This window comes from Metopolophium dirhodum, chromosome 1 (genome assembly GCF_019925205.1).
Source record: "Metopolophium dirhodum isolate CAU chromosome 1, ASM1992520v1, whole genome shotgun sequence".
Classification (NCBI taxonomy): Eukaryota; Metazoa; Arthropoda; class Insecta; order Hemiptera; family Aphididae; genus Metopolophium; species Metopolophium dirhodum.
In genome coordinates this window covers 104271072-104295865 of record NC_083560.1, presented here as the reverse complement: position 1 = coordinate 104295865, position 24794 = coordinate 104271072, and the positions used below count along the sequence as shown (strand labels likewise).

General features: G+C 26.3%; 1 protein-coding gene across 1 annotated transcript in view; it reads left to right on the top strand.

The window, feature by feature from the left end:
* Positions 1 to 24643, top strand: part of LOC132949107 (collagen alpha-5(IV) chain-like) — a 53904-nt gene extending 29261 nt beyond the window's left edge. Inside the window, 53 exon segments of the mRNA XM_061019890.1 lie at positions 970 to 1154; positions 1613 to 1649; positions 2256 to 2327; positions 2394 to 2446; positions 2596 to 2722; positions 3558 to 3598; positions 3666 to 3714; positions 3791 to 3850; positions 4947 to 5069; positions 5216 to 5269; positions 5588 to 5695; positions 5801 to 5863; positions 6113 to 6175; positions 6455 to 6517; positions 6900 to 6935; positions 7022 to 7154; positions 7674 to 7725; positions 7822 to 7943; positions 8073 to 8203; positions 8269 to 8313; positions 8376 to 8444; positions 9353 to 9432; positions 9563 to 9672; positions 9979 to 10075; positions 10358 to 10463; positions 10532 to 10594; positions 11574 to 11645; positions 12824 to 12868; positions 13030 to 13086; positions 13186 to 13244; positions 14754 to 14844; positions 14920 to 15024; positions 15135 to 15187; positions 15674 to 15710; positions 16047 to 16109; positions 16972 to 17070; positions 17191 to 17253; positions 17588 to 17653; positions 17728 to 17798; positions 18460 to 18559; positions 19624 to 19690; positions 19760 to 19811; positions 20114 to 20180; positions 20407 to 20518; positions 20586 to 20683; positions 21710 to 21789; positions 21980 to 22070; positions 22215 to 22313; positions 22445 to 22516; positions 22716 to 22901; positions 22991 to 23168; positions 23264 to 23378; positions 24059 to 24643. Of these exon segments, the coding sequence (XP_060875873.1) occupies positions 970 to 1154; positions 1613 to 1649; positions 2256 to 2327; positions 2394 to 2446; positions 2596 to 2722; positions 3558 to 3598; positions 3666 to 3714; positions 3791 to 3850; positions 4947 to 5069; positions 5216 to 5269; positions 5588 to 5695; positions 5801 to 5863; positions 6113 to 6175; positions 6455 to 6517; positions 6900 to 6935; positions 7022 to 7154; positions 7674 to 7725; positions 7822 to 7943; positions 8073 to 8203; positions 8269 to 8313; positions 8376 to 8444; positions 9353 to 9432; positions 9563 to 9672; positions 9979 to 10075; positions 10358 to 10463; positions 10532 to 10594; positions 11574 to 11645; positions 12824 to 12868; positions 13030 to 13086; positions 13186 to 13244; positions 14754 to 14844; positions 14920 to 15024; positions 15135 to 15187; positions 15674 to 15710; positions 16047 to 16109; positions 16972 to 17070; positions 17191 to 17253; positions 17588 to 17653; positions 17728 to 17798; positions 18460 to 18559; positions 19624 to 19690; positions 19760 to 19811; positions 20114 to 20180; positions 20407 to 20518; positions 20586 to 20683; positions 21710 to 21789; positions 21980 to 22070; positions 22215 to 22313; positions 22445 to 22516; positions 22716 to 22901; positions 22991 to 23168; positions 23264 to 23378; positions 24059 to 24316 (4598 nt within the window). The 3' untranslated portion in view covers positions 24317 to 24643.
* The last annotated feature ends 151 nt before the right edge of the window (positions 24644 to 24794 follow it).

Genomic DNA, 24794 nt, shown 5'->3' with positions numbered 1-24794 from the left:
AAAATTTATAAAATGTTCAACTTTTATAGCTGAGGATTGAAAATTGAAAACAAGGCTCCTCGTGAATAGGTTATATATAAATTACTTTATTCACAATAATATCATCAAATATACTTGGTAATATCATATGCTGACTGACTGTTTTCGCTCAGAATCGTTTTTATTATACAGTGATATTATATCATTGAATTCAAATTTAACACCATCTATTACAGTGACCCACTTTTAACCTACTGTACAGCAGAGCGACATCCACTTACCCACTTTTTTATTTTAAAAATCTACAGGGTTAGAAAATAAAATACCTACAATACAAAATAAAATAAAGTATATCATAATTCATAACCAATCTTATTGGCCATATAAAATACCATACAATTGCTCCTATCAATATTCATGATCGGAGTTCACTATCTAGTACTATATGAATATCTGTGATCTATATTAAAATCAGGGATACCCAATGCTATAGATAGTATGATTGCCCATCGACCCATGATTCCCATACTTGAAAAGTGTCTACCGAAATGAATCTCTATAATCAGTATTAAAGTTAAATTTAACAGCTGGAGACTTAATCACCAGCGCTTATATGTCATAGTGGCTATCACGGAACTACAATTTACATTTCATCGACATAAAATTAATTTGGTAACTTTTCTTCCTCATTTTCTACATTTCACAGTATTTATTTGATAGGTAATATTTTTTACCGTTTTAGCAATGTGAATTTTGAACACAATGTATTCTATTAGAGAAAATAACATTTATATGATTGCCATTATGAGACTTAGAAACAGTTAAGTTTTTTAAACCAATCGTGGGGGTATCTATGTTTTACTTTACTTGTTAGTTGTTGATATTAACTTTTAATAAAATTAAAAATCCATATAGAGCACTAGGGAAAATGTACAGTTTATTTCAACATTTTTTCGTTTCATAAACTATATGTTTATTTTTGTTTTTCAGGTATTATTGGAGACGATGGAGATCGCGGAGAACCAGGACTCCCAAGTAATTCAACTGACCCTGAAAATCCTAGCGATCCCGTTCCAGATATTTTTGTGTACAAAGGACTTCCAGGAGATCGTGGTCCTAGAGGAGATAACGGAAGACCTGGGTATAAAGGCGAAATTGGCACTAAAGGTCTTATGGTAAGTAAACCGCTGTACCTAATAAGTTTTTATTGATAACATCATTAATGTAGAATTAAAAATATAATTATTTATTATATTTTAGTTCATAGTTTAAAAGTTAAAACTACACAATATTAGGTAATAATGTATAAATTAATTTAACATATTAAATTATATTATATTTGTGTATGTATATGTCCAATGTTGATATTATGTTTTAACATATTATGTATTCAATGTATTTGCTCAATCACAAAGGTCCAATTGGAAATGGTGGAAAAATATAATTATGTGTTATTTAAAAAAATTAAATATATCATACTGATCCCTTTTCTCTGTAAGATTTTTCTTTTTCAGTTACATTGGGTATTTATAAAAAAATTAATTTATACAAGCTATTGGAATTTGCTTAGATCTAACTATCATTTTAGTACTTAATAAAGCAACAATCTAACATATTATGTTTTTAATTAAAGGGTCGTCCTGGATATGATGGATTTAAAGGAGTAAAAGGTAATTTGTAAAATATTTATGTGTATAATATACAATGTACATTATAATTGTTATAATCAATGTTTCATTATTATAATAATATGATATTATTTTATTCATATCTTAAAATGTATTGGATGAATTAATGGTTGTATATGTCTGATAATGGAAAACATAATATAACATAAGTTAGGTATTTATGTAAAATATGCGGTAGCTAGTGAAAGTAGGCACACAACACTGTAATTGGGAAGTTTTCAACAAGACGGCAATCTTCAGCCTATTAACTCAATACTGTATTACAGTATAGGTATACCAATGTATAAAAAATTTCTAAAAAAAATAATAAATACTTACATTACACTCAATAATAGTTTCCATTTTAAGAAAAATTTAAAAGAAATGTAAGTTATGGTGTGATAATACAATTGTTGTTCTGTGATTGTTAAGACAACATAATTAATTTGATGTAGCAAAAATATTGTAATATTGAAAAACTGAACCATGTTTACATGTTAAAACAATTCAATTAAGATTAAACATATTAAATAGAGTTATCTTAAAATTAAAGCAATACAATAAAAAACTATCCTATTCTAAAATATTAAAATTCTGTGTATATTTTAGGTGCACAAGGTAATGTAGGTCAAAGAGGAAAAGATGGAAATGTTGGTATGTTTGGCGAAAGTGGCATAAAAGGTAATATAAAAAAAAAACAATCTATTTTAACAAGTTAACAAAATATATTGTGGAAATTATGTGCAGGCGATAAAGGAGCTCCAGGATACTCAGGACTAGCAGGGGAAGATGGAGATAAGGTAAGTGCAGTTACAATATTTTATGAAATTATTATTTATCACATTTTTGATTGTACAACAAAAATACATTATTATCATACATTTGTTATTGATTTGTAATTAAATAAAATCAATACCCAAATTCACTCATTGATTTATTTGTAATAAAGGGTGGAAATGGTGAACCTGGACGTTTAGGAATTCCAGGAGTACAGGGTAGTGAAGGTGAACCAGGCATATATGATCCAAATTTGGATGAAATTAGGAATGGTTCTGAAGGACCTCAAGGACCTATTGGTAAGTTTTACTACTTATATTACATAATTATAATAGGTATAAAATACAATATTTCGTGTTTGGTTTTGGTTTTCCTCTTTTATATAGTTTATAATTTTAAGTTCTGATTTCTGAATACAAAAGTGGACTGTATAGATATGTACACAATGAATAATAATTAGAATGTATTATAGCGTCAGACTAATTCGTAGAAGTTCTATCTCCATAGTGTCTATTTTTCAAGAGGAACAAAAAACGAAAAAACATTTTTTATGAAGAAATAGTTCTAAGTCATGTTACAAGAGTGTTATTGATGTTTTGGGTTTTTTTGTTAAAAATAATATTAACAAAGCCATCAAATAAATTTAAAAAATTAATTTATTTGAAGTATTCTTATTTTTGAATCAATAACACGTATTTTGTTCATGGATATGGAACTTTTTCTTCCATAACAAATCATGGGGATGGGGCATTTTTGCTGTATGTTTATAAATACTTTCACGGAAGAATAAACTATTATTTTTGAGGCGGCATGCTTTTAAACGATGTATTATCATTCATTTTATTTGAAAAAGTCATAAACAAAAAAATTGCATTTTTGGAGTTAAAACTTTTACGAATTAGTCTAACGATAGATCAGTAGATAATTATTAATTTATAACAATATAAAAGATAATTTGTTATTTTGTAGAACATATAAATATTATATTACATAATAAGTGATAAATTATTATGTTACATAATATAATCCTTCCATAAATAAAATTACTTAATTTTAAATTTGGTATGATATTATATTATATTATATTTATTTAACAATCTTAAAATAATTTAACAAACCAATGTAACTATTTAGGTCCTGAGGGTCCCAGAGGAGAAGATGGATTACCTGGAAGGGTTAGTTATAATTTTAATAACTCAATATTTTTGGTAATTTATAATTTATAGTATTATATAATTTCAGATTGGTCAACAAGGAATTTTGGGACCACCTGGTGAACCAGGGCCCCCAGGTAATTATTTTTAAAATAATTCATAACATTGAATATACTGACAAACTAGTTATGAATTATCTATTATAATGTATAGGTATTCCTGGAGCAAGAGGGCCAAAAGGATTATCTATGAAAGGAGAACAAGGAATTGAAGGTAAAGTTATGTATAATATATTATATATAAATATATATATTTATTGATTATATTAGGTTTATGACTTTGGCTAATTAGGTCTAGTAAAAATAGAAATAAAGCATTAAAAGCTCAATAAAAAGTCAATGTATGCATAATAAAATATTAGGCAGGTAGGAAATCAGTAATGTTTTTTTTTGTTTTTAACATCACATTTTTGACCACTACAAATAAATACTATATTTTATCCAACTATAGTCATACTTATACATTAATTAGTAAATAATTATAGAACAAAATAATAGAAGATTTATCTAAACATCACATATGCATACACTGAGATAATCGAGTGGTTTTAAGATTTACCAATTCTTACCAACGATTAAACTGTATTTAAATGAATATTTGAATTCTTAAAAACAGAAATCTATCACAAAAATCATTACCTACGTAATAATTGATTTCTGTGTTTAATAGTATATTGTGTGACAAGGGCGGGAAGTGAGCTATTTCAGTCATGGGCGACGAATATGGCATGACGATTTTAACTAATTAATATTAAAATATATATATTTTTTATGTATAAAAACATTAGTAACTACTTTAGGTGTTCTATTCATATAAAACTTTCTGTGTAGATAAATAAAATATAATTCATTGAATTAATTTTTCTTCTGATCTACAGTGGAAGTAGACATATGGCTTAAATCATTGAAAACTGAATTTTGATGATTTAAAATTAAATATTTATACATATTTGTATACCCTTTGAACTCAAAAAAAAAATCGAAACAGTAGGGAATGGATTATATTATAGGAATCACTTATCATTTCATTTCATCGAAATAATTCTAACAAAATTACATAACACGTTACACAGTAATTTCATGACAGTAACCTGTTATTTTGTTTCGTTTACCAACAATGATAAACATTTATAAAATAGTATTTAAATATTAAATTTAGAATTTTAAATATTTCTCAAAATGTCCTATATGAAACCTTTAAAAAAATGAATTTTTGGCATCTACATTTTATAAGTAAAATGTAGGTTAAATAATACTATATACCAATAAGTATATATTTATGTTGATACAATTTTAATTTGTTAATAAAGGGTTGGCTGGACCACGAGGAGAACAAGGACCTCTAGGAGTTCCTGGACCTATTGGTCCAATTGGCGAAAAAGGAATTCATGGCGTAACTGTGTTTGGACCCCCGGGTGAAGATGGTCGCTTAGGTGAATATTATAATTTATTATGAGTACATACGAAAATATTGTTATATTATTGAAATATCAGTAGTTTTAATGAAGAACAAATTGATAACAAACTTTACCTACTTGTTTTATAATATGATACTAATTAATATACTACATTTTTTTAGGTCGTGATGGTTCTGAAGGTCCTAAAGGAGACCAGGGTGATCAAGGATTTAAAGGTTTGAAAAATTGTGTTTATGCATATATGTTATGTATAAGTAAACTTAAAACTCAATAGTACTGCACCTAATCAATTTAATGTATATACTTATTGAACGATATACTCAACTAATAGTAATTCAACATTTTGTATGATATACCTAATACAGTTAACTATTTTTGTGTAATAATTTTTATTTAATTAGTTATTTTTAAATTGTTTATTAGACAAATATTAGGCTAGTATTGTTTAAGTCAAATATTTTAATTTTAGTAAGTAGAGAGAGAGAGGGTATGAAAATATAATTGTGTTTTAAGATTATACATTCTATTTTTAGGAACAAAAGGTTTCCCTGCAACACGACCGGGAGAACGAATTGTTGGTCCACGTGGAGCTCCTGGTATCCCAGGATTTTCTGGTATACCTGGAGTGCCTGGATTTCCTGGTAAGAATTTATTAAAACATACTATATTATGTTAGTCTTACTATTTTCTAATTATATTTCAATAATTAATATAAAAACACCATACTAAAACACACTTGTTTACAGGACTTCCTGGTAGAAATGGATCAAAAGGACTTCGGGGAGATGATTGTGGCTACTGCAATCCAGGTTAAATACTACTATTATCTGTTTAATTATTACTAAACATCTTGTATAATATAATTTCAATGTCTTGATTTATATTTGTTTACTGAAGTCTTAAAATATTGTAATTATTATAAGATAATATGTAAGTGAGTTTACTGTAAAAAAATATTTCAAATTTCAAATAAATAAATTATAATAGGTATATAACTTGTTATGTCAAAAAATTATTATGTTTATATTATTATAACTCATCATTATTTTTATTTCTAGGTATTGATGGACCAAAAGGGGATGTTGGAGTTGATGGACAAAATGGTGCACCAGGAGCTCCTGGTAAAAATATTTATAAATATATTTTCTTATATCACTATGACATAAAATTATAAGAATGATGAATTACCTACCTATGTTGTTTAGCAATAACTCAGATCTATTCTGTAGCGAGTATGGTTGAGATTAAACCAGTGCTTGAAACCGGTTACCGGTTTTTAAGTAACCCGGTAACCGAATTTTTCATAAGTGGTTTCATGCCCTGGATTAACCTGTTCATCATTATTTCATTTATTGTCATACAACTGATTACTAATGTTTAATTCATACAAAATGTTATAGGATTTGCTGGTTTGAATGGAATACGAGGAACTAAAGGAAAGATGGGTGCACCTGGATTACCAGGTAAAATTAATGTCAACCATACCTAGTTCTAAATAATTTGTATCTAATACTTTGTTGGGGGACGGAGTGGCCGAGTGGACTACGGCGTCGGTTCTAATGCGCACTGTCACCGGTTTGAATACCGACCACAGGCAGCATCGCTCTCTGGGCAGGCAACTGTTTAGACGGCAAGACCGTCATCCCGCAAGTGGGCATTGCATGAACCTATAGGTGCCCAATTAGAAATTCTGCCAAATAAGCGTCCGAACTAGGCCTTCTGGACTATTCCCGGACATAGCGACATACGCAAAAAAAAAAATATATACTTTGTTATTATATTTTGGATATCTCTAAGTCACAATAATATTATATTTATTCAATTTGGAATTATTCATATTTATAGGTTATAAAGGATCATCTGGAAGACCTGGCTCAACAGGTTTGTATTATATCATAGATCATAATCAATACGCAAAATAATATTTTTTTTTTAGAGAATTTTATTGAATTAAAGTTTTTTGTTAGGACTGGCTGGATACCCTGGAATGCCAGGAGAGAGAGGAACACTTATTTATGATGGTTTTAAACAAACATTAATACCAGGTGAAAAAGGTGCAAAGGGGTTCCCTGGAAGAGAAGGCGATATGGGTTCAATAGGGTATTTATGTGCATTTTTATTAAATTAACAATATCATATAGTAATATTAATAATAATATGAAATGTATATTGATATAGCAGCGTTTCTTCAACTTTTTTATCTCTCGAACCCTTTTTTATGCCCACTTTTATCGTAGAACTCCTACTTTTTTTCAGCTTTTTAGATTTTTTTAGTTAGCTTTTAACAATAAGTTATTGCAGTTCGACAATTAGAATCCCTACTTTAGTCATTTTTACCATAGTTTTATGTAAGGATTATTTGCAATAAAAATTATTGTAATTTCATGTAATAATAATGTGTATACTGTATTTAATTCAAAAAATATTTAAAATAATAAACGAACAGGACTTCTATGTTTTATTTTAATGAGAGTTTTGCGGAACCCTGAAGTGATCTCTGTTGAACTCCAAGGTTCCGTGGAACACAGTTTAAGAAACGCTGCGATATAGATTTGAATCAGGTTTATTTATAATACCCTAATCTTTTAATATCATTTAATTATTTTTAATATTTTACAGACTACCTGGATTATCTGGATTACCTGGTCGTATGGGTAGAAGAGGAATGAAGGTAAGTCAACATTTTGTATACTTCATAAAAAAAAAAAAAAATAAAAACTAATATGAAAATTATTCATATACTTCAATATTGATTACGCGTAAATAGGGACATTATGGAGATTCAGGATTACCAGGTACCGATGGACGTCCTGGGGAGCATGGTAGGACTGGATTTAAAGGAGACTCCGCTGATGAATTAAATCCTGAATATTTAAAAGGAAACGAAGGGTATGTTATACATAAAAAAAAATCATTATTACAAATAAATAATTATTAAAAATATATTGTTTATTAAGCATTATGATGTCTTCAATTTCCAATTTTACTTATAAATCTCCTATGACTAATATGTTACAGGTATCCTGGTATTACTGGTACTAAAGGTGAACAAGGTAATGCAGGTGCAGTTGGTGAACCTGGCGATAGCAGTCAATATACCGCTACTAATATAGGAGAAAGAGGCATTAAAGGCATACCGGGTGAAAAAGGTATGATATATAATATACAATATGATGTAACATTTTATAATTACAACTCAAATTTCTATTTTAAGGTCAACATGGATTTAAAGGACAAAAGGGAGTAGAAGGAGACCAAGGTATTAAAATCACATAACACTATAAAATAAATTATTTCATATTAATGTTTTTATTTTTGAAGGTTTTGTTGGATTTTCTGGCGCAGCTGGTCCTCCTGGTATAGTTACTGATGGTCCTCCAGGGTTAAAAGGTATTAAAATGAATATTAAACAACTGTACCAGTTTTACTCTAGGCTAGCTGTAGTTTTCTTTTTGTATACCTATTGTTTTACTTAATTCTCAAATACTCTAATAACTTACAACTTATGATAAAACTGTTTGTATTAGTACATAGTATTACATACTTAAATAACTCTATGAAAATGCAATGGCCCCATAAAGATAAGCTACTCCACGTCTACTAGGCACTGGTAACAAATTAAAATAAAATAAGACTATTAACTTACTAAGAATACAAATAAATATTTCAAACATAAATTATAACACTCATAAATATAATAAATTTATGTCAAAGAAATTTAAGTCTAAACAAATAGGTATGACAAAAAATAAACAAACAAATAATTGATAAGAAAATAATTGTTTGATGTTTAAATATTCCTATATTTCATCATTCATTTTGTCTAGTTCATTTGCTATTTAAATTTGAACCTTAACCATATTATGGCTATATTGTAATTTGTAGTTTACATAGATTTATATAATATTTTGGTGTGCTTATATTACACTTGTCATTTTTTACAGAAATTATTTTGCCTTTTTTACCTTAAAATTGCATTACATCATAATTTCACAGAAGTACTTTTCTCTTGTGTATAATATTGTTTACAGTTTTAAAATTGGCATAATTCTAAATTTTTTATTAGTACCATAACATTGCATCGCTTATTCTTAGTTGATAAAAAATCATTGAGAATAATAATTATGTACTTTAATGAGTGTGGTTTTTTATTGTTTCACTAAGAATTCCATGCCAACCCTAGTTATATTCTAAAATTCCATGTTCTCAACAATTACATGTTCTAAATATTTTAAAATTTGTTAAAGAACTTTTCATAAAGATTCAAATATTTTATCTAAAAACTATGAAATTTGTAGGATATCCTGGTGCTATGGGCGATCAAGGATTAAAAGGAGAAAAAGGACTTCCAGGAAAACCCGGTCCTGTTGGATTACCAGTATGATTTTTATATATATATTTATACTGCTTTTATATTTAGTTGATTAAATCTAATCGATTGGTTGGATTAGAAAAAAATCATAAAAATAGTTGTTACCAAAAAAAAGTTATAAAAAATAAACTTATAGGGTCCACCTACTCAAAAAGGAGATCGCGGAGAGCCAGGTCAGAGCATATTGGTTGGGGAATTTGGAGATAATGGTATTAAAGGAGAAAAAGGCGAACCTGGAGAAGAAGGGTATGAAATATAAATAGTAAAAATATATGTAAATTATTAGAAAAACTGTAAAACTCAGTAAATATCTTTTGACGCACTCAAAAATATGTTCTTGGTGTACAATTTAATGAAAATATTAAAATTAATGTGTATCACATTCTAAATTATAGTTTTAAAAATCCAATATTATAATCTACCTACATCTATTTTATTTTGTTTAAAACAAATTGAAATTTGTATAAATACTTCGACACTATAAATTATTATATTGTTTATCTTATTTTTTTTAAAGTTAATTACTACTTATACTTTTTAAATTATTTACAGAATTGGTGGCAATAGAGGTTATCCTGGTTTAGATGCAGAATTTGGTCCAAAGGGTCAAAAAGGCAGTCCTGGTATTATAGGCCTAGCTGGAAGACCGGTAATCTAGCTGTCCATAATATTATATGGTTCAAAATAAAAGTTTAATTAAACTAGCACCAAAATGTTCATAAATAGTACATTTGAAAACAAATTATTCAATAAAATATGAATTTTATAGGTTTAAACATTTAAACTTTACTTATCAATGTAAACTAAATCTACACGTTTCTTTTAGTTTCTATTTGTACATTTTAAGTGATAAGTTTACTTAAGTATGAATGCGGGTGTAAATGTTATAATAATGTACGATATAAATTAATTAATCCTGTAATAAATCTAGGGTACAAAAGGTGAACGAGGAATATCAATTAGAGGACCTATTGGATTACCTGGAGCACCAGGATTAGCTGGTTTATCAATTGGTTTTGGCTCAGTTGGCCCAAAAGGTATACAAATATAGTTGACATATTATTTCAATTCTTGAATATTAATATATATAGATTGTTATATTTAGGAATTGACGGTGAACCTGGTTTCAATGGAACTAAAGGCTTAAAAGGAGAATGGGGATTAGTAGGTAAGTAAACAATGAAATTATTTCAACATAGTTAACCCTAGATCGCTAACTATATGTTGATTTGACTGATAATTTTATTGTTGCTATTTTTAGGCATTTTAACTCCCTTGTATCTTTCATATATTATGTTCTATATCTATCCCAAATACGTTAAATAAATTTTATTTTCTAATATTATCTATTTACAATAAAGTTATCCAAAAGTTTAATTATTGTGTTTTATCAATTTAATTTTTGATTTATTGAATTGAACCAATTAAAAATGGTTGTATAAAATGGTTTTATAATATAAAATATTTATTGTATTCGTCATAATGATGAATGATTAGAAATGAAGGCGCATAAATAAGGTTACTAGCCTTTCATGTTAACATTTAATTTTGTTTTATAAAAAAAAAAATTATATTAAATATTGGTTGATCTCTGGCTTTTGTGTCTGGAGAAGAAAACTGAAAAAATGACCCAAAAGCCAAAGATCAACCTAAATATTAAATGATAAACTAACTATTAACATAAATTTAGCCATACTTTTACAATCATAGTTTAAATTTCGGTTATGCTTATCCCATTGATTTTACTGTCCAAATTTTGTGGTTTAACATTAGTTTAACTATTGCAATACTTAATCATATAGTAATTTAATAATTTAAGTAATTTAGTAATTAAGTAATTTACTATATGTAGTAAAATAGGTATTAACTATATTATGTATATATTTTAGCACAACATTTTTAATACCATAAATATTAGAAAGTAAGCATCAGTGCCGCCGTGACGGAAACTTCATTGAAATTTGTTATATTATTGCCAATAATTGTAGTGCATTACTTTCTCTATTTTAATAATGTTCATTATAATTGACATATTCAAATGAAATGTAACTCAATCGAGTAACATAAAAGTATATCTTGATAATAAATCAAAGGTATTTTATGGTAAATGTATTATTTTAAACAATTTATTCTTTTTGCATTTACAGGACTCAGAGGAATTGATGGTGACAGAGGTCCAGAAGGTAAACAAGGAAGAAATGGCCAAATGGGAAAACTAGGTATCCATACTATGCTTAATTAATATAAAACAAGTTTTAGTTTGTGCTTATAATTTTTATGAACCAAGAATATAATTACAAAAAATGTGTTATATCTTATGAGTAGATACAAAATTACAAATAATAATATAATTATGTTTTAAATGTTTCAATAATTTATCAGTTATTATTTGATTCCCAAGGCCATGCACCTTGTACTTGTAAAATATGAAAACAAAAAAATCTCAATGTATTATAATAGAAGTTCCATACAAATAATCGGTAAAATTCAACGTTACGCATACGTTTAGTGTTTGATCTACTGGAATACATGATGCAGTTAGGTGGAACGTTCGTCTCAATCGGATCCGATAAAACAAAGTGACAGGCACCTAAACAAAAATAATTCAAATGTATAATAAGTATATGGATACTGAACAAATAAAAATTATAAATATTATATTTATTTTTTAACTATAAATAAACATTTTTATATTTTCTAAAAAAAAATGTTCTGAATGATTGACAGTTAAATTAATATAGCCTGACTGTGGTATGGTTTCCATTCATCAAATACTGTAATAGGTATTAGTTAGTCTGTAGTCTCTGGCAAAACTTATCTTTGGATAGTAGGAATTAATATATTTTTACCATGGTTTATTTTTTAAAATTACAGTAGACTTCAGTGGTCCCAGTAGGCCACACGCTAAACGAATGCCAAAATTATTCTTGATGTTAAAGATTCAATAATCATAATAAATATACCTTTTAAAATGCGGTGTAATTTAATGTGTATACTTGTGTAGGTATTAACAATATTTTAAACGATTTTTAAATTCATAACTAGATTATAATAGGTACCTACCTAATTATTATATACTTTATACTATTGAAAATTTGAAGTGCTATAAATTAATACAATATTACCCAATTTCTGAAATAGTATAAACTCAAAATCAATAACATGTATTAAAATCAGTGTTCATCTATAATTGTTTAACAATAATGATTAATGAAAATGATTTACTAGTGTCTAGAGTATTATATAAATTATACCAATCTTCTTAATTTTTTTTTATAAATTTAACACAATATAATTATAATAATTAAAATAGTAATATCTGTATACTATGATGTAAGAAAGGATAACACAAAAAAAATTCATAGAATATTTTAATGTTCATTTTAACTGTTTCAAGGTGATTCTGGTCCAACTGGTGATACTGGGGAAAATGGAGTTCCAGGTACATAAACATAATAAATAAAAATATAATTTAAAATGTATTTGCTGGTTTTTAAGACATTGGAAAAAATTTAATGTTTTTATCTAAATATTAAATTGTATTTATATTTTATTTTAGTTAAAAATAAACACTATACCTAATTATTTGTTTTTAAATTTTAGGACTTAAGGGTTATGATGGAAGACAGGGTATTTTCGGTCAAATTGGTGAAAAAGGAAGTATGTATAGATTCACATTTGGAAAATAAGCACGTTATACATCAATATTTTGATATTAATAATACTTAAATTGTATGATATAATTTAAAAAATTTATAGGCCGTGGAGATTTTGGGATGGAAGGTGCACCTGGGTTAAGAGGACAACTAGGTGAAAAGGTATTGTTACTGTTTAAATTATAACAACAAATTAGTAATCCTAAATTTTCTAATAATTTGAAAGTTAAATTATTAATTTACATTAGATAATAGATAGACAGATTTAGAATTATGGGATTACTCAAAACAAATTATTTACAAAAATTATACTTAAGTAATAGCTGATAGAATATAGTTAATGAATGAATAAATTATTGGAAATGAATAATTAAATCACTAAAATTTTTAAATTTGTACCAAAAACAGTATTTTGATTTGAGCTAGTAATTCACACACTACAAAATCAAACTAAATATTTGTAGCATTAATATTCTATTTTAATGTATTGTGTATTAAAATGTGTGATTCTTGTATTTGAAAATATCTGTTAAAAATGTAATTATTAATGTGGGTAAACATCATAAAATACACTGTACAGACTACATTATTGATGATAGGTATTCCATATTATATTAATTACATACTTACACAATTCTAAGTTATACTTCCAGGGCATACAAAAATAATTGAAAAATTAACTAACTATATAATAACTTTTGTTCTTATTAATATTACAACTAATAATATTTATAATTTAATTTAAAAAATGTATTGGAATACAAATTCGGTTGATACCTATTACATAGGTAGTTAATTACGTATGTCATTGATTTCTGTTACACTCTGTACAATATATTATATTGTGTAATGAAAAGAAAAATAATTTTGTTAGGGATTTTTAGGTAATTTGTAAGATTTTGATTTGAAGGCAAAAGCCTTATTTTTAATAATAATAGAGAAATAAATTTTATATAAAAATGTGTGTCATTTAATATGTAAGTTGATGAACATAGTTTTTTTTTGCCTTTTTTTACTTATAAATGCCTTTTTGCCTATTTCACTTATTGCTATTTTCACTTTTCACTTACTGTGCCTTTATTGTTTTTAATTTTCAATTGATTTGATAGTTTTATACACAACATACGTATCAACGGTACAAATCGATAAGATTTTCTGAAGACTGTGAATTGTTGTCTGTTAATTAATTTTAACGGGTTTTATTATTGGCAATATTTATTGATATCCGATTGCCAATTACTTTATCGAGTATTTGGTATTTCCAGTTAATTTAACGTTTATAAAAGTACCCATACTACCAATCTATAGATTAAAATATTATGTTCATAATGCGTAGATACTATAGGTTCAAAATTGTTCATCAGTGTCCGCCCCAATAACTTCCGTGAACGTTGAAAGATAATTTTCTATGAACAAAATTATTTTAAGTGCAAACTGTCAACGTTTTACTGAAGACAGTTTATCTAAGTAGATAGTAGTGGTTTTTTTTTTTTTTAATACACACTAGTTTAATATAGAATATACAAACTATTTAATGTTTTAATAAATTTTTTTTGAAATTTTAAATGCTTTTTTTGTTGATTATATTGCCTTGAAATCCGAACCCTAGTTATTAGATAATACATTTTAGATAATATTTTCACCTAAAATATTGTTTTATCTGTTTAATAGGGACTCACAGGAAACCAAGGACTTCCTGGACTTCCTGGTATAAGGGGAGATTATTCGTTTAGTGGTCCGCAAGGAGAAACCGGTGCCACAGGTAAAAATAAATGTTGATTTAATATATTTTATTATGATACTCTTGTGTTTATTGCATTTTTTTTATGACTTATAGGAAGAGTTGGTGACATTGGTCCTACAGGTTATAGTGGATTGGACGGCCAAAAAGGTATGCGAGGTGACAACGGAACAACGGAAATTGGATTAGCCGGCGAAAAAGGTATATTTATGATTAAATAATTTTAATAGCAATAAAATATAATATTAAAAATTACTATTACAGTAATACATTTGTTTATATATTTATAATTAAATTTTTTATACGTGTAGGTTTGAAAGGAGAACCTGGAATTGATGGTAAACCTGGTCAATCAGGACGAAAGGTAATTAAAAAAATTAACTGCCTAAAAAAACTTTTTTAGTCTTATTAAATAATGAAATAGTGTTCCTATTAAATTGTATGAAAAATGTTTCAACATTAATATTAAATAATAAGAGGTACCTAGTCAATAATCATTAGGTACTCATTAAAATAACAAGTTACCTGAATTTAATACAAATGATATGATGTTTTATGTTTTCTAATAGTTAAAGGCATATACAACTAAAAAAAAAATAAAAATTGTATTATTGGTTTTGATACTTTACGCTGTGAAAAAAATTGCGAAAACAGAATTTAAAAAAACAAATTATTTATTGAGTTACGGGTGAAAAACGAATGTACCTATGACGTCATTGCGTCGAAAACGGCCGAAAATTTGTTTTTACAAATTCTGTTTTGGCAATATTTTTTTTCACAGCGTGAAGTATCAAAATCAATAATAAAATTTTTTTGTGTTGTTATAATAATTGTGTGTGGTTTTTTTTAGGGTTTAATGGGAGACCTAGGTATGGTGGGAGATAAAGGTAAGATTTTTTTAATAATATATCATTAAATTAATATAGTTATACTTATTTTAATTAAATATAATTTAACTTTTAATAAGTAAAGGGAATTATGAATTTGTTATTTTATTTAAGCTTAGTTAAAGTGTGTCAGATATGTATTAAACTTAATATTTCTATGTTTTGAAATATTTATAAAAAATATTGTCTGATTGGTGGTTAGACAAATTAATTGATATTATTATGTTTGTATGTGGTACCTAGTGTTAAGATACATAGATATACATAGATTATAATTTTAAGTATACCAACATTGTTCATAGTAGGAAAATTTAAATTATTTAATACATTTTTTAGGTATTATTGGAGACGAAGGTCCAAAAGGTTACCCAGGATTAAAAGGACGATCTGGCATATCAGGTAAATTCAAATGAAATAGATATAAATAAAAATAAATAAAAATTCCTTTATTAAATACAAATTAATTTATAATTCTATGTTAGAAATTCTTAAAAAAAAATTAGTTAATCTATTATTCTTTTTAATTTTTTTCATATATTATCATTTTTAATTAATCATTTTTTTCAAACTTCATTATGATTTATGAATATTAATTTTATGTGGCATACCATTATATTTATATTATTAATCTTAACTTTGTTTTAAATAATTTCTTTAGTAAATAATTTATGTATTCTGTATGAATAAAATAATTACGTTTTACTGAATCAAGATTGAACAGTAATAGTTGGTACATATTAATGGATTAAACATGGTCATTTTTAAGAAGTATTTGATAGACAATTTGTACCTGCTGCATATTCAGCAAAATAATATATTATATTGTTCTTACAAAAAATGAATTTACACCTGACAAAATTTACGCCTCAACATCATTTTAACATAATTTAAATATCAATAGATTAAAAAAATTACAATAACATATAAAAGAGGCTGATAAACACAAATCTTAGGAATTCAATAATTTTAATTAAGTAGATGTAATTTTGTCAGACTTTAGTACTTAATCATTAAATAAATGAGCTACCTTCAACCACTTTAAACTTAAAAACTAAACAGTAGATCTCACCCATGCTTAAATACACACCTAAGTAATATTTTGTAAAATAAGTATGTGTAATATTATCTAATATTATTCTGATTTAAAATCATATTTTTATAATCAATTTTCTATTCCTTAATCATAATAATTTAATACTATGCTACGTTTTATTTCACTTGATGAAATATTATTTATTTAATTGTTTTTGTAATTATCTAGGAATAAAGGGACCACCTGGATCACCTGGTATGCCTGGTATACCAGGTAATAAAGGGCAACGTGGATTAGATGGCATGCCTGGTGAAATCGCAAAACCAGGTACTAATATGTTGAAAATCATAGTGATATATGATAGAATTATAAAATATATTATAAGCAATATTATATTACTATAATAAATGTCAATAATTACTAAGATATTAAAATTTGTTGAAATAGGATTACCTGGGGACCCAGGATACAGAGGTGCAATTGGTTTTGAAGGTTCAAAAGGATTCAAAGGTAATTTTTTTAAATTAATTTGTACAATTATAAGTATTTTTGTCATTTTGGTTGTATTTAAAATCTTGAAATCATTAACTATTGGTTATTTATTCAACTATACATAAAATATTTTGCACCTATAGATATTTTATAAAATTTCGATAAATTAGGTACATACTTTTATTTCCAACTTTATTAATTAATTTGTTGTGGTTATTATAACATATAATACATACTACTTTAAATATATAATTTATATTATGTAACCACATCGTATATAATATATATATATTTTGCAATATGAAACTTGTAACGTATATTATAATAATTCTTTACATTTTACATTTTATAGGACCTTCTGGAGATCCAGGCTATGAAGGATTTATTATTGGGACAAAAGGAGAATCTGGAGACCGAGGTAGTATACCTGATATTAATGATCTATTGCAACATTATAGATTGCATGCATTCTATATTTATGTATTTCTTCAGGTCACATGCATTTAAGAGGTTCTACAGGTCCACCTGGTTTACCAGGATTACAAGGAATTAAAGGAACTAAAGTAAAAATATAATAATTCATATAAGTATTAACTATTAGGGTAACTATAAAAATAGGAAAATCATTACCTAATTGTTTGGCTTATAAACAATTATTTACAGATGTATTAATAATTGTAAATCACAATAGTTATTATGCCAATAAATTACCTATGGTTAATAAATGCATGTATACTGCATAGTTCAATATTACTTATAATTAAAAGTAAGTTTTAATGAATTTTAACTCAATGTATTAGTTATACTTACTCATAAATTATGAAATAATTGAATAGGGGATAAATTGAGAAATAAAGGTGAATTCTAATGTGTAATGAGTGTACCTAAAGTTATCGTTTTAACTTAAATGAGAAAAAATGACCAGAATCAATATTAAACTTTAGAATCTTAGAATGCTTTTTATTTACATACACACAGTTACAATATATTTATGTGTTACTATATCAGTTCAATACTTATTGTTTTGGTTTTAAGATAGTCAGGAGTATTATTATGTTATTTTCTGTTAGATTAAATTACGAAAATATACTGTACATAATATATCTAGTACTTTGTAAAAACACTGTTATTCTTATAGTAATTTTCATAATATCATAAACTTATAATTTATAAGTTATGTACTGTTATATTTTTAAGTGTCATCTAATATACTTACTTGTTTAGGGTGTAAGTGGGGATGAAGGATCAATTGGACTCATTGGATTTACAGGAATATATGGAATTAAAGGAGAACAAGGTGACACTGGTCCTGAAGGTCTACCAGGTATGTGATATATAAAATATCATCAAATTAGACTAAACAATTGTCATGAATCATAAAAAATATAGGTAAACCATAAACATCCATATTTTATATAGCATACCTATTTATTTAAACTATTCTAAACTTAGATTATTAATTTATTATTATTATTTTTTTTTTGTGCCTCAACTGCTAGGGTTATTTTATTGGCTTAATTTATTATTATTTTATATTCTAAATTAAGCGAGAATTATAGGTATACTTCGTTCTATAATAATGTAATAATAAAATTGTGATGTTAAGATAGATCATGAAGTATATTTTACTTCTTAATTATTTTTTTGTTTCTGAGCAGACAATCTCTTGATTAAATATTCAACATTTAGGGTGGTTTTTGGTAGATAACTTGATCAGGTTAATAATTTGATGTGGAAAAAAGAAGTAAATTGATGGTACTTTTATAAATAATTGGAAAAATAAGGACAGCGGGAATCTGGGAATACTAAACACCACTTTTTGACAATATCAATTTTATTTTTAATTTGAAAATTAATTCAAACGATGCTGGGCATTTTTTCCAAATATTTATATCATCATCATCTATATGGTATGCAGTATTCAAACTATTTAGATTTTAGACGAATTCAAAGCTATTTGTACATCGAACTTGAGACCACTCTACAGTACAGATGTATAACGTCTTGTATACATAGTTTTTGGCTAATATTAGTTCAACTTACAGACTTTAGGAAATATTAATAACAAATAATAATAAAAATAGGCACTTATGTAAATATGTAATATTATAACAAGCTATTCTCAAAAATAAAGCCACTCGCGTTCTTCAATCAAAATTCTTTTAAAATTTATAATGTGTTATCATTGAATTTAAATTTAAAACGTTGAAGTGACCTAAAACAATTGAAAATGTTATTAGAATAATAAAAAAATGATTAACAGATGTTAACACCGTAATATTATTTGTAATTCATAATTAAAATATATCATGTACATAAGAAAAATAACGGCTAAGGGTAAAAGAAATATTTAAAATAATTTAAGTTAAATATTTTATTTCTACATAGGTATCCCTGGCTCTTTCCCAGAACATGGTGAAAAAGGAAGAAGTGGCATAGATGGAGTTCCTGGAAGGCAAGTTATATAAATTACAACACTATTGACATTGTTGTGAAATTGAATTTACTATATATTTTATTTTAGCCCTGGAATTGATGGACAAAAAGGAGCACCTGGAGAATACGGAAATGACGGGGTTTGTTTTGATCATTATATAACAAAAAAATTGCAATTATGAATATCTATCTATAAACCAAAAATATTACTCGTTATAATCATAAAATACTAAAACATATAATTTAAAAAAAATGAAATTTACTATTAAGGAATATTATTATTTTTTCTACTTGTGAATTTGATTACATAGGTATAAGTTCAGTTTTATGCTAAAATCATTAGTTTTTTTTTATTTGTAAGGATTTTATATTCATTTGAAATTCATTTTTTAATTACTTGACTAATAATTGATTGTGCATTTTCATTGTTTTTTTTTATCAGATCGCAGGATATGCTGGACCACGTGGAATAAGTCCAAAAGGAGAAAAAGGAAAATCTGGTCCTAGAGGTTTGAATATTTATTTAAATAATATAATAGTGTATACAATAAAATAATATAATCCCTATATTAGTAAAATCTGTTTATAATTGTTTACATTTTTTCAACAAAATCTTATGTTTGTAATCTTGTTTTGACTATAAATATTATTGTATGACACAAATTTACGATGATTTTGTTTTATTTCATTTATATTTATGAAATCTATAAAAAAAATTGTATATCTCATACACAGGCGAATCTGTCCAAGGTGAACCTGGAGCTAACGGTGTTCCAGGAAAAAATGGAGAACCCGGCAGACAAGGGTTAAAAGGGTGGAAAGGTGAACCCGGTATTGCAAAATATAGGTAGGTACTTAAAATTAATAAAGCCGAATTATTTCGATTCAACATAATATTTTACCTCCCTATACAGCCAAAAGGGAGAACAGGGTGAGTTTGGTTCGTCTGGATTATTTGGGTTACAAGGCGAAAAAGGTGAAATTGGAGAAGCTGGGTTTGAAGGGATGACAGGTATTTATTATTAATGTTTTGTTAGTTATGTAAGTTTATTTATATTATTAGACATATTGGTTATTAAAAGTTCTTTTTTTTTTTGTGTTTCCCTTAATTGTCCTTCTTTACACCAAATTATCACATTATATAATATTTACATAAATCAAAATTGTTTAAATTGAAACAGTAATCATAAAAATGATGAATGATTTAGTGCTTTTCCAGAGCAAAATAACGGTTACCTATTGTGAGCAGTATTGTGATTTTGTAAAATGTATGGGTAACAACAGTGTTCGGACTTATCTAGATAATTATATGTTCATCTTTTTTCTTATCTAGATAAATAGTTACAAGATATCTAAACGTTCATCTTAGATAATTTTTTTACTAATCTAAATAAATTCATCTAGATACATTTTTTATTGATAAAAATCACGAAATTGTACAAACACATTTTAAATAATTATACAGATTCTCAAACCAAGTTTATGGTTTATAAATAATGTAATTATTTTTATTTATATCATTATTATTATTATGTTCCTAGTGCCAAACTAAAATATATCTAAATTTAAAACCCATTTTAAAAAAATTGTATTTTTTTTTATCTAGATAAAAAAGTATTTATCTTTATCTTTATCTAGATAAATATGAGTTAAGTTATCTTTTATATCCATCTAGATACATTTGAGTTGCATTATCTTTATCTTTATCTAGATAAAAAAATACTTATCTAATCCGAACACTGGGTAACAACTAAAAAGTTACTATTAATTAGGTACTGCTATTGAGTGATTTGGTCAAAAATTTGTATTTTAATTAAAAAATAAAATTTAAGTGGAATAGCAAATACCTTTAAATATAGTGTGATACTTCAAAATAATAATAAACTAGTCCATAATACTCTATAATTGTAAAAATATACTTGTTGATTAATGGCTTATTAAATTAATATAATAGTATGTTAATAGATAATCCTACTGTAGATGATATTGCAAATATTTTAAAATTAAAATATATTGATGAGTTATATATGTATTTTAGGTGTTCCCGGTTTAAAAGGAATACAAGGTATACCAGGACAACCAGGAAATTCAGGATTTATGGGAATCCCTGGTATTAAAGTAAGTGTGTTAATATAAGAGTTTACATAGGTAAGTTGGTATATTCTAAGGCTTATGGTTATTTACGATTATTTTAACTTAATAGATAATACAGCTGATATTGCAGATATTTTTAAAATATAAAATTTGTACACAATACACATATAATTACATCATATTTTGTCTAAACATTGTTTCTCCTTATCCACAGGGCAAAAAAGGAGATATCGGAGAATCACTATTTTATAATGAAACTCAGCTTAGAGGAATGCCTGGTGAAGATGGATATCCAGGGTTGACAGGCAAGTTCAAATGAATAATAACACTGATATTAGATTTTTTACAAAGGATAACATTTAATAATTTATAAATATATATTATATATATTTAAAAACTGTATATTATAATACCTACTGAGGCTTTCAAATCAAATATTTATGAAACAGGGTTGCGTGGACAACCTGGTGAGAACAAATACAATGGACGTAATGGCTTAAAAGGAGAAAATGGTGATGATGGTTTCCCTGGCTTACCAGGAAAAAAAGGTATAATATTTTTATCGTTATGGTATTAAAATCTACATATACCTTATATAAAATTATCAATCAAATATTTGACTGAAAATACATTAATTTACATACATTATTATAATTTATATTTGAATTTGTTATTGCAGGTCTAAAAGGTTTCAAAGGACAAATGGGAAGACAAGGAAACCCGGGAAAATATGGTCCGAGAGGATATACTGGTAACGCATGCCATCATTTTATAAAATTGTATTAATTATTTTATTTTATTTTAAGTTATTATTCTTACAGAAAAACAATATTATACCTTATAGTTTATACCTATATTTATATAATATAAGTTAATTATATATGTTATATAATTGTATTTAGTTCATCACTCTTTGCTAATTTATTAGGTATGATTTTTGTAACATTTAGGTCGACCCGGATCACCTGGTAGTGATGCTCTGCCAACAAAACCACCGCCACACCAAGGTAATTTCTTTACATATCATTCCCAAACGGATATTATTCCAGCATGTCCAAAGAACACTGTTCAACTCTGGTCCGGTTATTCGCTTTTACATTTTATGGGCAATGCTAAAGCACATGGACAAGATTTAGGTAAACAAAAAAGTGTCTAATTATAAATAATTTTGTTTAATTTAATTTCTTGAGCATAATTTTTTTATGTATCTATACTGCCATCTTAGGTGCACCGGGTAGTTGTTTGAGAAAATTCAATACAATGCCATTCTTATTCTGTGATGTAAACGAAGTATGTAATTATGGAAGTAGAAATGATTACAGTTATTGGCTGAGTACTCCAGAGCCGATGCCTTTAATGATGACACCAATTCTAGGTTTAGATATTTCAAAATTCATATCAAGGTCGGTGTACAGCAGTTAAATTGTTTTATATTTTTCCACATGTTATTTAATATACATTTTAAGGATAACATTTTTTTTTAATTTCATTGTTTAAGATGTTCTGTGTGTGAAGCTCCAACAAAAGTAATTGCAGTGCACAGTCAATCAATGGCCATACCTGAATGTCCAAATGGTTGGAGTGAGTTGTGGATTGGATACAGTTTTATCATGGTCAGTAACATAAAATAATACATTATTTTCATCAAAAAATTTTATAGTAAAATTAATATTGAAACTGATAGGTACCAATTGTAGGTTTTAGTATTGATAGTATTCGATAATGTACATAACACTAATTATAATCATAATGACAATAAATGATTGATAAAAGTTGAATTTTCAATTATAATATAATAATATTAATATATTATTAAACTTTTTAATATAAGAAACTGTTAGAAAAATATTGAAGATTAACTAACAATAAACTGGTTTGAGTACCTATAATACTTTAAAAAAGTATTGACATAGTATTATTTTCATTTTTATTTGCATTGTTCATAGAGGAATTTATTAAATAGATTACTTGAATAACTTGTAGGTAGGCAGCATGTTCACAAGGCTAGAGTTTTTCTCATAGAACAATTTGAGTTTATATAATGATACTGTGGTTATAATAATTATCTAGATGGTCCTTCTAAATGCAATTTATATAATATATTAAATATGACATATATTCTACCATATTGGCGACCACAGTTTATTTCATGCCCAATGTTATCTATGTTATACAACATAGAAGGCCAACCATTTAAAAAATATAAGCACACCACCAACATAGCAACATGTCATTATTTTACTTGCAATACAAACATGCAAATAGAAAGTAACTGTTGGTTTTTATTTTTTAGCATACCGATTCAGGTGCTGATGGTGGCGGTCAGTCGTTGGTCAGCCCAGGTTCGTGCTTGGAAGAGTTTAGACCAAGACCGTTTATTGAGTGCCATGGAATAGGGCGCTGTAACTTCTACACCACGGCTTATTCATACTGGTTGTCTACAATTGAAGACCGAGATATGTTCAGGAAGCCCCGGCCTCAGACACTCAAACAAAATACATTGCAAACGCGTATCAGCAGGTGCTCAGTGTGTTTGAGAAACCGATATTAAGCAATAAATTAATTTTTAAAAAGCAATTTTTTTTTCACTATTAATTTTTCTTTATACAAATATTCTAATACCTATATTATATTAAACATAAAATCAATGTGTTCTGTGACATGTCATTAGTATTTTTATTTATTGAAGTATACCTATAGTATAATATTATTTGTATTTATACCAATATGATTTATAACATTTATTTTTGGAATAATTTACATAATTTAAATGATTATTGTTAATAATATACATCTATAATAATTATTGATGTCATAAATTGTATGAAAGAATCCTTTATGGTAAACTACAACCAATAAATGGTTAGGTAATTTTTAATTGTATTTCTTATAACCAGCACAATATAGTTACAATATAGTAAAATTATTTTTATTTTTAGAAATGTAATAAGATATATTATCTATTATTTGTTATAATTATAACAAAGCTAACTTTAAACAAAAATATTAAAACAGTAATATTCGATGGT